The sequence below is a fragment of the Panthera onca genome, chromosome D3, assembly GCF_046562875.1.
Source record: "Panthera onca isolate mPanOnc1 chromosome D3, mPanOnc1 haplotype 2, whole genome shotgun sequence".
Lineage (NCBI taxonomy): Eukaryota > Metazoa > Chordata > Mammalia > Carnivora > Felidae > Panthera > Panthera onca.
The window spans coordinates 25,411,003-25,427,111 of record NC_138350.1 but is presented as its reverse complement, the minus strand read 5'-3'; the positions used below and the strand labels follow the sequence as shown (position 1 = coordinate 25,427,111).

Here is a 16,109-nt window from a genome sequence, read left to right as displayed (position 1 = left end):
GGGATGAGGACGGGAGCCAGAGAGTCCCTGCCCCCAGGGGACTACTGCAAATTTCAGATTCCTAAGCGAATCCATGCAGTGTAATGTGAGATGTGGTCGGGGAGCTGTGGGTAGATCACGGAAGAGCTGTGCACGGTAACTTGCTGTTCCGCTTAGTTTTTCAGGGCCAGGACTCTAGTAAGTCACTCGCCTGGGGCATGAAATTTAAAGGGGTGCCAGAAACTCAGCAAGAGAAATCATATTTCAATGCAGTGTCTTTTAAAATGTAAATGAATGCAAAAAAAAAAAAAATCCACGATGAGCCAAATACCAAAATTTCAAATAAAGGAAGGACTGGTGGGCTGGGATTAAGGTGAGGGGTAAGTGAGAGAGTATGCACAGTGGGATCCTGTCTTCATTTAAATTTTTGATGTTTTATTCATCGTGGATTTTTGGCATGAATTTTGACTTTCTTAAATATTGCATTAGAATGCTATTTAATCTCGGTTTCTGGGTTTCTTGGCACTCCCTGAAATTCCGCACCCTGGGTGAGGGCTTTGCCCGTCTCATCCTTAGTCTCAGCTGACTTTTGAAGCCCTGGGCACCTCACAGGGTCCTGCTGAAGCTCAACTGTCGTCCAGTCTTATTCGCCCATTCAGCAAATGAGTATGAGCATCTCCCAGGCAGCAGGCATTCAGCTGGCCACCTCAGATGCAGCTAGGCAGAAGGCAAAGTCCCTGTCCTCATGAGGTCTCTCTCCAGGCCAATCGAGGGAGACAGACCACAGTTAATAAAAAAGCAAGCTACTTTTTGATGGTCAAGTGCTGCAGATAATAAGCAGAGGGAGGTGACAGTGAGGGGGCTATTTTTGCCTGAGCGGTCTGAGAAAGCTTCCACGGATTGAGATGTCTGAGTCTAGGTCTGAGTCATCTGGTACAGTCAGTCATCTATGCGCAGATCTGGGGAATTGAGTTGAAATGGCAAGTGCAAAGGTCCTGAGGCAGCATGGGATAATATTTGTCAGTTTGGAGCAAAACTAGAGCTTTCCACACCTGCGAACCCATGGTGCTATCGTGACTGATCATATTGCTTGGTTTGCTAGACGGACGGTGGGGGCTATAATTCGGTTCATGATCAAGCCAACAGAACACATTCTGCTTCCTGTATTGACAGCCCAAGTTGAGCCTGGCTGGCTCCCGTGGGGACATGGAATGAAGTTTGGGGTAGGGGCTATCTCTTTTCCACCTCTTCTCATTCTCCTTGTCATCGTGTCCACTCTCTCCACCAAGGGTTCTCTGTCTCACTCCCACAGACAAGGAAGAGTCAGAGGCTCCTGGAAGGGGACAGTCACGTCACATAGAGTTAGGAGAGTCAGGGTGGAAAAGGCTCCACCATGGGCCTCTGCCCTCTTATAGAAAATACTGTAAGGAGGAGAAGAAATGACACCCAAGTGTCATTCAAGGCTCTGGAGAGCACCCAGCCTGACCTCTCCCGCAGGAAGTAGCAATGACAGAGCAGCAGAAGCGAGCAATCAGAGAGCCGTGCGTGGGCTGGGAATATCGGTGACTCCCCTGCAGAAACTCCTTCCCGCTGAGCTGACATTTGATACAGTAATTCATCACACACTGTCGAGTAGGACGTGGGCGCTTGGGGTGCCTCAGCGGCCGGGGGGAGACGGGGAGACAGTGAGGAGGGGAACATCATTAGCATCTAGCTATACAGCTCACGCCGCACTGGGAGAAGGAAGAGAAGGGGCCAGGCTGCTGAGACCTGGACCAAGCGTTCAAGCGTCCGCACCTGCTCCATATGCTACGCAGGCTCTTGGTGTCTCTGTGTCCTCCGTGGCTCCGAAAAGATGTATGGGGCCTGGAAAAAAAAATAAGACAAAATTTCAAAGCTAAGAAAGGCAGAACAATGGGAAATAAGAGGTTGAAGAGTGTACCAAAGGGGGGGGGGGCGGTGAGAATTAGAAATAGAGATTTACCGTGAGCCTTGGACTCGCTCTCACTTCAGACTTTGCATCTGCTGTTGCCTCTGCCTGGAATATTTCCCTCCACCCTCCTCAGCTGGTTAATGCCTGGTCGTCCCTCGTCACCCAGTTCTGGTGGTACTTCTTCCAAGAAGACTTTGTTAACCTTTTAGGGATGGGTTGGGCTCCTACTGTCGGCAATCCTGGGCCCTGAGCTTCCTGTTACTGCGTTGATGGAGGTGTTCTCACCCCCTCTGGCATGCTTGTGCCCTGGCTTGGTGAGGCCCCAAGGGCAGGGGGGATATCTTGCCCATCACGTTGGCCAAGCCCCTGGTACAGAATAGACATCCAATGGACCAATGATGCCATGTAAGGTCAGCTGAAATGTTGACACTGAGCTTCCTAGCAACCAAAGCAAAGAGGGAAGCAAGAGATTACATAGACTTGTCCCCAGCTTAAACACACACGCACACCTGTTGCTTGAGATAATACTCATTCTTCCAAGTATTGAGCTATCAGAGAAGTTTCTTCTATGAGTCCTTGTGAAAAGGGGCACCAAGTAATGTGGCAAAGTACAACCTCAGTAATATTCGTCCAGGAAGTAGAAGAGGTGACCTCTAGGAGGGCTTTGGTGGGCCTCGTCCTGAACTGCAAGACAAGGGCATGGCATCCATTCCCTAAAAAACTCAGTTAGGAGGCAAAGCAGAGTTTTATCCAGGAAGCACGTTCAGGTGACTGAGTGCTATGATTTCTTTCCCCTCCCCCTCCCCCCTCTCCTCCTCTTCCTCCACTTCCTCCTTTTTAAACTTTATAGTAAGGTCCAACATACAAAAAAGTGCACAGTTGTTAAGTATATACGGCTCCATGAATTTTCACAAACTGAACACACCAAGGCAATGGACACTCATATGGAGACACAGAACATTCCCAGATTCCCCCCAAGTCCCCCTCTTGGCCCTTTCAGCCACGACCTTCCAAGGGTAACCACTAAACTGACCTCTAGCACTATAGATTGGGTTCCCCCCCCTTTTTTAACTTTACCGAAATGCAATCCAATGCCTTTCATATGACCTCATGACATTCCTCCGTGTTGGGGGCGGCTGTGGCCCATCCATTGTCATTGCTGTGTAGTATCCCGTCATGGGTATAGAGCACTCTATTCATTCTACTCTACATGAGAATTTGGTTGTTTCCAGCTTTTTTTTTTTTTTTTTTTTTTTTTTAAATTTATTTTTGGGACAGAGAGAGACAGAGCATGAACGGGGGAGGGGCAGAGAGAGAGGGAGACACAGAATCGGAAACAGGCTCCAGGCTCCGAGCCATCAGCCCAGAGCCTGACGCGGGGCTCGAACTCACGGACCGCGAGATCGTGACCTGGCTGAAGTCGGACACTTAACCGACTGCGCCACCCAGGCGCCCCGGTTGTTTCCAGCTTTAACCTGTGATGAATAAGCCTGCTGTGAACATCCTTCCACACGTCTTTTGGTACAGGTATCATACATTTCTATTAGGAATGCACTAGGAATGGACTTGCTGGGTTCGAAGTTCTCTCTGTGTTGGGTTTTAATGGATGCAAACAGCTTGCTCAAGGGATTGAGTCAGTTTACCCTCCTACAGCAGTCCACACCCTTACCAGCGCTTGATATTGTCCTTTGCATTTATTGATTGTTTTGGGTGCCCCGTGATCCCACACCGTGATTTTAATTTGCGCCTTTTCTCGTGTTTTTGGCCGTTATTCTCTTTGGCGAAGCGGTCTTTCAAGTCCCTTGGCCACTTACTACTGCTTTACTTATTGGTTTGTAGCAACTCTTTATATGCCGTGGATTTAAGTTCAGTTGTTGGATATGTGTGGCACAGATCTCTTCCTCCAATCTGTGGCTTGCCTTTTTCTTTTTTTTTAAATTTTTTTTTTAAGTTTATTTATTTTTGAGACAGAGAGAGACAGAGCATGAACGGGGGAGGGTCAGAGAGAGAGGGAGACACAGAATCAGAAGCAGGCTCCAGGCTCTGAGCCATCGGCCCAGAGCCTGACGCGGGGCTCGAACTCACGGACCGCGAGATCGTGACCTGAGCTGAAGTCGGACGCTGAACCAACTGAGCCACCCAGGCGCCCCCTTTTTATTTATTTATTTATTTATTTATTTATTTATTTATTTATTTTGGCTTGCTTTTTTCGATGCAGTAATTGGAAGTATTTTCTGAAGCCCTGAGTCTCTTCAGACCTGCCCAGGGGCTAGGAAGAGGTCAAAGGGCTCCAGAATCCCCCAACCTGTATCAGTGGTGATAGATGCCCTTCTTTAGTTTCATTCTGTATTTGATTGACTTTTTTGGACTCCCGTTATTTTCCACCTTTCTGCGTCTCCAGAATTGCACTGCAGTTCCACAATCACTGGCGTCTTACACTAAAAAATGACAGCACTTTCTTTCCTTTTGTTCCATAATGGTGCAGCTTATAATCAGAGGCAGCTCAGATTTGGTGAAACGTAGTGTCCTGGGGCCCAAGTAAGATTTTATTGGAAGAAAGGTCTTTAATTCTTTCCCCTCCGCCAAAAAGCCACTTTGATATTTTTTTTTTTCTGGTGGCTTTTATACTTCACGGAACATCAGGATCACCTGGGGGAGCTGTGTCCCCTGTAGCTTCCCCATCCCATCTCCTGAGGATTCGACCCAGGAGGGAATCTCGGGGAGGGGAACTCTTCCCTGCTTCTTTTAACAAGCCCCGAGGTGAACCTGAACGCAGCATCGTGCCATGTGAGACTCGTGGTTCCCGTGCTCGAAAGCATGTCAAAATCCCCAGGAGGATGTGTTAGAATATAGCGGGCTGGTCCCCAGCCCTAGAGATTCTGACTCAGGAGGCTTGGGGCAGCCCTGGAGAATCTGCATTCCCCACGAGCTGTGTCAGGTGATGCCGAACCCGCTGGTCTGGGGTCCACGCTTTGAGGAACAGATAGAAGGGACCCCCTTCTATGCAGTTCTCTTTTCTTAGAAGAGTTTCTGCTAACGGTTGGGAGGCAGACACTCCCACGGGCCATGCATCACGCAGACACTCCTGGCCCCGGTTCGTGGCCTCTGCACCCCGCCCGCTTGTCTCGGTTGGTGGGGAAACAACGGATAGAAATGTTGCTAAAACATGTTGTGCCTCATCAGTGAAAACTCCATTTGACTAGGCTTATTAAAAAGACAACATTATTGCAAAATGATTTAAGTGCTTCATTTGCGAAGGAGCAGAAGAGGAGATGAGACGCCTCCAGGAAGCTGGCTATAAATATTCCTCAAGCGTGCAAAATCTGCCTTGATGCAAAGTGGGGTTTTTTATTTTCACGAGAAGGCAGGGCTTGTCCTCTTATAGGGACTTCCTATATGGCTGCGGGAGCACATGGTGGGTAAAAATGACAAGGGGTTGTTTTCTTCCCTCCTTGGCTTGTCATCTAGGTTTTTCCCAAGAATTTAGTCATTGCGGGCCCCGGGCACTCTGGATGTCTGGCCTCGTCAGCATGACAATTTTTCACTTTTTGGTAAGGGACGGTCGAGAAGACAGAACCCACCAGCCTGGGGCGGGAACCGGAGATTCAGGTCAGGAAGTCCGTTTGCAAAGTGCTGGGGTGTTTGGCCCGGGAAGTTATGTGTGGCCGGCCGCTGATCTCTGGAGGGAAGGGAAGCGACTTTCCAAGGGCTGTGTGGCTTAGTGGTGACTGAGTCTGGAACATATACCGGGCCTCCTGACTGCTACCACGGTACCACAGCTAAGGCCCCCCAGAGGAGTGCACAGCTGGAATGTTCTGCATGCCTCGGTCTCCCCGTATGAAAATCCAGGCCATAATGCCTTCTCTACCTACTTTGTAATGCAGATGAGGAAGCTGGGGACTGTGCAAGGGATGGGTATGACAGCCCGACCCGGGATGTCTGGTCCAGGAGCAGAGAGGGTGGGTCAGGACGGTTGGCTCTGGATCCTCATTGCAGTGGGACTGTGGGCAACTCCTTCCAGGCTCTGAGCCTTTGTGTCGTTGTTGGCAGAATGGTGACAGTGGTGGTTCCACATTCCTCTCTACAGGGTGGTGTGACGAGGTGCCTGTAGAGTAATTATTACAGGGGCGCCTGGGTGGCTCAGTCAGTCGAGCGTCCGACTTCGGCTCAGGTCATGATCTCATGGCTCGTGGGTTCGAGCCCCGCATCAGGCTCTCTGCTGTCAGTGCAGAGCCCATTTCGGATCCTCTGTCCCCCTCCCCCCCTGCCCCTCCCCAGCTCATGCTCCCTCTCTCTCGAAAACAAATGAACATTTTTTAAAAAAGGAAAGTAATTATTACACTGGTTCTTACACGAGTCTCTCCACATCTCCGCTGTTGCTAACATATATGTGATTACATCTTAGCTATTCCTACACCCCTCAGAGCATTCGGTGCCAACTGCATGAGTAAAGGAGATAATGTTGAATTTAGTAATTCAAGTAATATTTAACGAGCGACGTGTCTGTGCCGGCTGCCGTGACACATCCTTCGCCCGCTTTATCTCGTTTTACCTTCAAATCAAACTGTGAGGACGGTGTCATTCATACCCCAAGTTCTAGATGAAGACAGTGAAGACCAGAGAGGTGGAGCGATTTGTCCACTATCACACAGCCGGCGAGTAGCAGAGCTGGGCTTTGACCCGGGGTCTGGCTGACTCCAAACAGGCTGTGAAAGAGGAGCCTGGAGTGGCTCATCCTTTAAGACGACCCGGAGCTAGCCAGGTGACAAGGTGGGGAGGCTGTGCGTTCCAGGTAGAGGGCACAGCAAGAACAGAGAGAGAGACCGGGGACCTGGGCTGGCACCCACAGTCCTTGCCGTTGGAAGGTCTCATGCGTGTGGGGAGATTTGGGGGTAGGGTCAGTCGCCGAGGCTGGGCCAGATGCCAGGGGCTGTGAGAACCACGTGAGAGGTTTGAACTCCATCCTGAAGGTGGGGGCCAGAGAGAGAGAGAGAGAAAGTGTGCCCATGAGCTCAAGTGAGCCGGGGGAGGGGCAGAGAGGGAGAGAGAGACAGAGAGAATCCCGTGCAGTCTCCCGACGTGGGCTCAAACTCCCACGACCTGAGTCGAGATCAAGAGTCAGACGCTTTACCCGCTGAGCCACCCGTGTGCCCCTAAAATCCATTTTCAAGATGGGATATGTGGGTGACAGCATCAGAGGGGTTATTTCCTCTTTAGGGGGGTGCTATGGGACCTTGAAGACCCCTTCTAAAGCTCACGAAGGTCCATAGCTTCCGCTTCTCCCACCCAAGGCCAGTCGGTGATGTGTTGTCCTGCGTGTCCCTCTCTGATGCATGACATATGTCCCAGCACACCTGCAAGCGTGGTCCCCATTCCCGCCGACCTGCCGGAAGCTGTGAATCCCTCCCTCCCTCCTTGGCTCCCGGATACATTATTAATTCACTTGGCATATATTCTTGGAGCCCCCAAGAGGCAGTTTGAAGGTATGGCTAGGAGTAAAGGCTCTGGAGCCAGGCTGCCTTGATTTGCATCCAGCTCCGCCACTGGCCGGCTGTGTGTCCTTGGGTGAATGTCCACACCCCAGTGCCTCAGGTCTCCATCTGCAATGCAGAGGTATCAGTCCCCAGCTCTCAGTGTCTCTGTGAAGGTTCTGTGGGTTACCCTGTGCCGGACCCATGGTAAGCACCCTCCGTGATAGTGATTATTATTTTTTATTAAATTTATTTATGTTATTTTGTGTGTGTGTGTGTGAGAGAGAGAGAGAGAGCAGGAAAGAGGCAGAGAGAAAGGGAGAGCGGGAATCCCAAGCAGGCTCCATGCTGTCAGCAAAGAGCCTGACTTGGGGCTCGATCCCACAGACCGTGAGATCCTGACCTGAGCTGAAGTCAAGAGTCAGAGCCTCAACCGGCTGAGCCACCCAGACGCTCCTGTGGTCGTGATTATTATTAAGGGAACTATTACCATCACTTAGTAGCAGCTGGGAAGAGAAGTACACAGGGCGGTCCCTGAACTGGTGCCCAGAGTGAGTCTCTGGAGCCCTGGAGCCCGCCAGTAAGCTAGAGATTTGTTCTGAATTTCCCCTCATGACCGAGGCAGCTTCGAGGGCAGATACCGTGAGATTGAAGCCCAAAGCGGCCAGCTGGCTCTGCAGCTGGACAGACCCTCTGCCTATTGATTTATTTTCTCCCCATCCCCTCTTTTTCTGCTTTCATTTTTCATCTTCTCTCTTAATCGCTCAGGTTGACAGGGGTGGGGCTTCCCTTCCTCGGGGGCTCCATAAAGCTCCCTTTGGTCATGGCCCCTCGGGGGTGGGTGGCCTTGCCTTTGAACCACACCCAGCTGTCTGTTTCGCCTCCTTTCCCCCACCCACTACCTCCCGGTCTGCCCCAGGTACACCAAGGCTCCTGTACTGCTGACCCCCAGCGTTGAGTCAGGTGGCAGATGTGGGACAGGACGGCCCTGTAATTACGAGTCAGGACCTGGGATTCAGGCTGCCCAGCTGGACTCCCCGTGTGACTTATCAGCCATGACCTTGAACAAATCATTTCACCGCTCAATGCCTCAGTTTTCCGTTCTGTGGAAAGGAAATAAAAATCCTCTCCTCATAAGGCACTTGACAGGCATACAGCAAGAGATTAGCACATGTCTCTCCCCAGCATCCGATGAGTATGAGCTATTTCTCCTGCAAGGGCTTCTAAGGAACCAATGCTTTTCCTTAAATTGAAAAGCGCACAGTGAAAGGCCACTGCTTGCTTTCTGTAGACCAGACAATTTGGGGAGCTTTGAGAACTCTTGAATATAAGAGCCAAGGACAGGGTTGGGCTCAGACATGTGGGTTTATCTCCCCAGCTCAACAGAAAGATCCTTGAAGGCAGGGCCTGGCACACAGTCGGTGCTCATATAATGAATGATAAGCGGCAGTGACAGTGACAGCCCAAAGGGTCGCACGTGTGCTCAGCATTTAATGCCCGTCAAATGTTTTGTTGCCATCTCCCTCAGGCTGCCGTGATGCCAGGGCATGGGATATGGAGTATTTCTATTTGACTCTATGCCACATGTACAGCCCATTTATCCGTATCTGTCCCCTTCTCTCCGGCAGACTTTTGGAGTCATGGTCCCTGAGTAGAAAGAGAGTTTCTGATGATTTGGCTTAAGTGGTGGATCCAGGGAGGTTTTCAGAATAATTTCTAGTTAATTGGTGCCTGAGTAATCGGCAAGGACCCTTCTGGGTTTGCAAACCAGGCTCTTCCCTCATTAAACCGGTTTTCATTTTTCACTCACCTAATAACTCTGGGCATGGTGCCCACCTCTCACCTCTGTGAATAAAGCCCTTGGGCCCCGAAATGTGGGAAGGGGAGAGGGATTTGTGGGGCTAGGGGAAGGCCGGGGGCTACTCGTCTCTGGGAAAAGCATCTGTCATTTCCCTAATCTGAGAGGACTAATTGTCCTTTGGACTCCAGACTTGGATTGTGTAGAACTCAAAATTAATGCATTAAATTAATGTTGTGCTCCCTTTGCTCAGGCTGATTAGCACAAATGAAATTTCGTACTAATTGTCTAAGGCGGAGAGAACACGATCCTGGTGTTTAGGATCGATGCTGGTGGTGGGGATGGAAAGGCGGGGATCAGGGGCATGGTCTGGGCGTTCCTGGATCGTACCAGCCTGTGTTCAGAGCCAAGTGCAAACGATCGCTCCCCCAGTGCCAGTGCTGTTGTGTGCCCATAAAGAAATCTAACCCATCTAAAGCCAGGTGTGAGGCCAAGATTAGGAAGAGATTCTGGCAATTTCTATGCCAGCAGTTCTTTTTTTAAAGTTTATTTATTTATTAATTTTTTTTTTTTTTGGAGAGAGAGAGCACAAGCAAGGGAGGGGCATAGAAAGAGAGAGAGAGAGAGAGAGAGAGAGAGAGAGAATCCCAAGCAGGCTCCAACTCTCAGCACGGAGCCCAATGCGGGGCTCGAACCCACGAACCTCAAGATCAAGACCTGAGCCGAAACCAAGAGTTGGCCACTTAATCGACTGAGCCACCCAGGGCCTCTATGGCAGTAATTCTTAAGCTTGGTTGTGCTTAAGGACAACCATGGAGTGTGTTGAACTTCAGATCCCTGGGTCCCACCACAGAGGTTACGGTGTGGGCGTTCTGGGACTACTGAGGAATATACTGGGAATATTTTAACAGCCATCCCAGGGGACTGCAGGGCAAATGTTTCCCCCAGAACACTTTAAAGATGACAGTGGGAGGAACAGCAAACAGAATCCCCACCCCAGAGACAGCCCGGTGCACCCTGGGAGAGCCCCTGGCTTGTTAAGTGGCGGTTACTTGGACCAGAGGGATCTGGGCTCCCGTCCCAGCTCTGCCACTCACTTGCTGTGTGACTTCAGAATGCTCCCCCTAAGCCTCTCCCCCCACCCCATTTCTATAAAAGGCACACATAAGTCTGAGCAGCTACTGGTGTGGTCACCAAGACGGGAAGCCAATGGGCAGGTGGAGGGGAGAAAAAGGAGGGCAGCATAGAACGTGCAGAGCAGCAGCTCTGGTTTATTTGTTTGCAGCTCAATTTGGGGGGACTATTTTTTTTAAGATATTTGTTTTGTGCTCTTCTGATTACCAGCAGTGCAGAGATGCATCGTAAAGAAACCGGAGTCCTCTGTGAGCCCACACCCTTCTAGGAAAACAAGAAAAAAAATCCCTATACAGTTTGAGAGTGCCTTTTTCTGTACAAGTAGAAAGAAAACAAAAACGAGCACGGGCCAAACGTCCTATTCTGCCACTTTGCTTTTCTCCCCCACCGTTGGCCATATATCTTGTTTTTGCTTTTGTTTTTCATGTCGAAACATACAGATCTTCATCTGCCTTCTTCATGGGGCGGAGGAATGAGTTTTGAGACCACCTATGAGCTGATGGTATTGATGGGAACTAGCTTGGGGGGGGGCAGGTGGATTCCACGCCGGAAGGGCCACTTGGTGTCTGTGACAACACCCCACAGCCGCTCCTTGGTGCCACACACAGGGTCTCATGGGAGAGTGAAGCGTGTAGACATCTTCAGTCATGACATGAAGTTGTGGTATCAGATGGGAATGCCAGCAGGACAATAGACAGTCCTTAATGCAGTGTGTTTCACAGCTCAAGAGAAGAAGGGATTTGTCCAAGGTCACTCAGTGTGTCTGGACTTGAACCCCATGCCTTACTTCTATTGTTTTCTTTTCCTTCCCTGTCTTGACTTTGACCACTGCCCCCATGGAGGGAGTCTCCGTTTCCCAAGCGACCCTGCTGCGTAAGGTCATTTCTAAGCCTCTTGGTCATAAACAGTCCACTTCCCGGGTTCTCACCTCATTTGCTTTGGCATAGCCTTGAACCTGGAAGGCTGCACTTTGGGACAGTAATAACACAGAAGCCTTGACCCATCTGGCATCTGTAGTTGGTCACTGATGGGGGGAAAAGTCAGCGCAAGTTGGATTTCATTAAGATATAAACATTTTTATTTTTGCCCCTGAACATGACTACAACTCACGCTATTTCTGGACCACAGCCTTCAGAGTATGAGCACCTGACTTGAGACATTCTTCCTTTCTTAAACCATGCCCCTAACACGTGACCGTGTGATTTCCAGCTTTGATATCATTAAAGCAGAGCAAATGGAAAAATAGTTTGAATGCATAAGCCGAATTTTTTAGTTCCTTTTTTAAAAATAAGTTTGGCACCTGAAACTGTTTGATGAGACACATGCATTTTAAAAATTAGCATTTTAAGAGTTTGGGGGCACCTGGGTGGCTCATGTCGGTTGAGTGTCCGACTCTTGATATCTGTTCCGGCCGTGATCTTGTGGTCTTGAGATTGAGCCTTGTGTTGGGGTCTGTGCTGAGCGTGGAACCTGCTTGGGATTCTCTCTCTCTCTCTCTCTCTCTGCCCCTCTCCCACTTGCACTCTGTCTCCATTCTCTCAAGAAAAAATAAACATTAAAAAAACAAATTTTAAGAGTTTTTTTAATGTTTTTTTTTTTTTTGAGACAGAGAGAGAGGAGGAGGAGGAGGAGGAGGAGGAGGAGGAGGAGGGACAGAGAGAGAGGGAGACAGGATCCGAAGCGGGTTCTGTGCTGATAGCAGAGATCCAGATGCGGAGCTCGAACTCATGAACCGTGAGAGCATGACCGGAGCTGAAGTTGAAAGCTTAACCGACTGAGCCACCCAGGTGTCCCACAGATTTTAAGAGTTTTGAGAAGCAACTTGTATTATTTCTTCCAACGCGTTCCATTTAGTTTTCGTGGAAACTCCTGGCCTGGTCGTGTTTCATAGGTATATACAAGAGCTAATTGAATCGGTAATTACAGCAGAAATGCGACAGGCATAAATGGGTGGGGAACACGCACGACCAGTACTGGGTGTGCATGGCTGTCCCCTGGTGGAGGCAGATAGATCACGGGGAGCCACAGAGAGGTTTCCTAGCTGAGGGCGCTCTTGTGTGGTGAGCACCTGCGTGTCTTACCAAGGGGAGCCCATTGATCCGTCCAGCAAAATGGCTCGCTGAAGGATGGGTAAGGAGAGCTTCTGTTAGAATAACTTTTTTTTTTTTAATTTCTATTTTTCTTAAGAGAGAGAGCAAGCAGGGGGAGGGACAGAGGGAGAGAGAGAATATTAAGCAGGCTCCCCACTCAGCGTGGAGCCCCGTGTGGGGCTCAATCCCACCACCCTGGGATCATGACCTGAGCTGAAATCAAGGGTTGGACGCCCAGCCGACTGAGCCACCCAGGATAACTTCCTTTAATTGAACATTTACTACGTGCCAGCACTGTGCTAACTTTATGTGGATTATCTCATTTAATTGTCAAGACAATTCTCTAAGTCATGCCCACCCCTTAAAGCTGAGGAAACCGTGAATCAGACAGGCATCTTGCGTGGGGCAGTCACACAGCTAGTGAACACTGGGCCAAGAATTCTAACACATCGGGACCAATAACATTCTGACCATCACACCCCGAACCGCCTCATTACACGGAGATGCCCTTTTGCCACAAGAGCCCGTGATTTGTCCGGGCTGGCCCTGTGGAGGGTGCCCCGGGGGAGAAGAGATGATGTCCCCTCACCACGAGTGACTCTGCTGTAACCCTCCCATTCCAGGTTGCTGAACTGACCGCGGAGCTGGCTGATGAGCACTTCAGAGGGGACGTGGCCTGCCAGGTGCTAGAGAGTGAGCGGGCAGAGCGGCTGCGGGCCTTCCGGGAGGTCCAGGAGCTGAAGGTGGGTGGCCCAGGGGTGGTGGCGGGTGTGGCTGAGCAGGGTGGCTGGGAGCCTTTGGGTCTACCCGCCTCCTTGTCTGCTCACATGTGGGAGCCGGAAGCCTATAAGCAAGAGGCGGTGGCTTACTGACTCTCATGTTCAAGGTCCTGGAGGACATTTGTGTCTTCCTAAGCCTTGAGCTTGGAGGTGCCCTGGATGAGGACTATGTAAAGGGTAGACAGTCCTTGGTTACCAAGCCACCATGGGCGGGCGGGGGGGATGGCCAGGCCCAGGCTGCACTGGGCTCCAGTTTGACACCCTGGGGCCTTTCTTCCAGAGCAAGTATGAGCAAGTCCAGAAGAATTTGGGAGAAGTACAGAAGCAGTTGGGAGAAGCGCAGCAGAAAATTCAGTTGGGTGACTTGGAAAGGAGCCACACAGGAGGAGGTAAGCAAACCGGGACTCTCGGGATTAGACAGGGGTGAAAAACATGCCGTCCTTTTGTTCCATTCATTCGTTCGTTCATGCAGTCGTTCGCCCTGAGCACTTAGTATGCCCTAGAGGCTGCATCAGGGGCTGTCATTTTGTCAGAGCAAACGGCCACAGCTCTGCCCTCCTGGAGCTTCCGGTCTGGTGCAGACATTAAACAGAACCCAACAATATCCCAGATAGTGCTTTATCAAGGTGACAGGTACAGGTCAGTAATAACGCAAAGAACGACCCAAACAACAGTGACTCTATGGCAAGGCCCCTTTACAATTACATGAATAGTTTTGATACATGGATTTTAGGTTAAGGCATTTCGATGGTTACACGCAGCATCTGTGAAATGGCATTTCTGGATTTGAATCTGGACTTGACTTTCTTTGAGGTGGGTGGCTTTTGGGCAGAGAAATGTGTGCTTTGGCTCCCTCGTCTTTCAGATAGATGGATTGATAGGAAAGGCGGTTGATGGAAAGCGGTTAACGCCACGTGCATGGCGACTTTATTTACTGCTAATGCTGTAGTGGGGTCATCATCCATCCATGTTCGTAGGCTGTGGCACAGAAACTACTACCCTCCCCATTTTGAAAAATGTTTATTTATTTTTGAGAGAGAGAGAGAGAGCAGGGGAGGGGCAGAGACAGAAAGAGAGAGAGAATCTCAAGCAGGCTCCTCACTGTTAGCGCAGAGCCCAACGCAGGGCTCGAACTCAGGAACCGCGAGATCATGACCTGGGCTGAAATCAAGACTGAGCCACCCACGTGCCCCATACCATCCCCATTTGAGAGCGGTGCCAGGCGCTCAGCAGTTACTGGATGGAGAGAAGCTGAGGCCCCTGAATTGCCCAGCGGTTAGGTGTGCTCAGCAGAGCCGGGGTTTTCTGGTGGAGCCGGGCTTCTGGAGTTGCCTGGGGGCTCACATCTCATGGTTCAACGGGCATGGTGACATCTCCGTCAACTCCTCTCCCCAGCCTAAATGAGTCAGGGGACAAGGATGCCCGGTGTGTCTGTCAGCTTTTATAAAACGTTGACATTCTTTCTTCCATGCCCCCAGAGGATGTATGCCCTAGAAACGTCAGGGACGCTCAGAGGAACGGAGGTCAGGAGGCGGTGAAGAGGCAAAGTGCGTTTGCTTTTCACTCCCCTCTTGCTTCCTGTCTTCCTGCCCCCCACCCCCACCCCCAGGACAGGCGTTTACAGAGGAGTTTGGGGGTTCTCTGGCACACGACACTCAGTACAAGCAGGGAGAGAGGAAATGGGTTTTTACAGAACCAGGAGGTAGGACAGCAAAGTTTCCCCCAGAAGAGCATGGCCCCAGTTCCGTCCCGACTGGGACTGAGACCCCCCACGCTAGTCCCCAGTTCATTTTTCTCTGGGAGGATCTGGGAACTGGATGGGAGGGGGAGGCGTGCTGAGCTCGCGAGCACATTCGTCACGATGCTATAGAGGCTCTCAGCCCTGGAGGCTCATTCCAGGAAGCCAATCTACAAATATTTTGTTTTCCATTAGGAAAGCAATACATGCTCATTACAGGAAAAAATGTTAAATATAGGAAAGTCAAAAGGAGCAATAAAACACTTTAATCACACCCGAGCAATGCCACCACAGCTCCTCAATGGATGGAGCCGGAGTATCAATTATGAAAAACGTAGCTGTTTTCCCACCATGCATGGTGGGGTATCTGAAGAGGCCCTTTTATGGTGTCTCCGACTCTTGATGTCGGCTCAGGTCGTGATCTCATGGTCCGTGGGCTCGAAGTCCCACCGGACACCCTACACTGACTGCGAGGGGCCTGCTTGGGATTCTCTCTCCCTCTTTCTCTGCCCTTCTTCCCCTGCTCGTGTGCTCTGTCACTCTCAAAATAAATAAATAAACATTAAAAAATTATTTTAAAGAAAAGAATGCACCCCCCCCCCCGGCCCCAGGGAGGGGCGTTGGCAGGAGAAAGCAGTGTTGAAGAATGGAGAATGGTTTTCTCCTCTGCTCATGTTGACAACTCCTACCACCTGCTCTGTAGCACATCTTAGCGCAGAACACATGCACAGGTGCGGAAATGCTTTCTGCTTTCTCCTCCTTTTGCAGCTATCTGCTGTTTGAGTTTTTTTTTTTTTTATCCTGGTGGGGAGACAGGATACTTTTCCCACCATGATATTATTTACCTTAGTGGAAACTCGAACAAGCTCTAACTCCTTACAACTATATCACCCTGGTTGGGTTACTTATGTGGGAGTCCCTATTGGGGTCACCTCTTCTAAGACCTCAGTCCTACCATCTATCCAAGAGTCTTTCCTTCCTTCCTTCCTTCCTTCCTTCCTTCTTTCCTTCCTTCCTTCCTTCCATCTGTCCATCCCAGTACTGACCTATCCATCCACCCTAATATCCATCACCTATCCAGTGAAAGTTATGAGGTATTTATGATATGCTAGGCATTGTAGTAAGTCCTGTGGACACAATGATGAACAAAAACATTTGCTGCTTTAATGAGTTTGAATTCTCTTCTG

General features: G+C 50.2%; 1 protein-coding gene across 1 annotated transcript in view; it reads left to right on the top strand.

The window, feature by feature from the left end:
* Positions 1-16,109, top strand: part of MYO18B (myosin XVIIIB) — a 241,782-nt gene that overhangs the window by 97,060 nt on the left and 128,613 nt on the right. The window contains exons 25-26 of the mRNA XM_078435320.2: positions 13,029-13,148; positions 13,465-13,573. Of these exons, the coding sequence (XP_078291446.2) occupies positions 13,029-13,148; positions 13,465-13,573 (229 nt within the window). The remainder of the gene's footprint in view (positions 1-13,028; positions 13,149-13,464; positions 13,574-16,109) is intronic.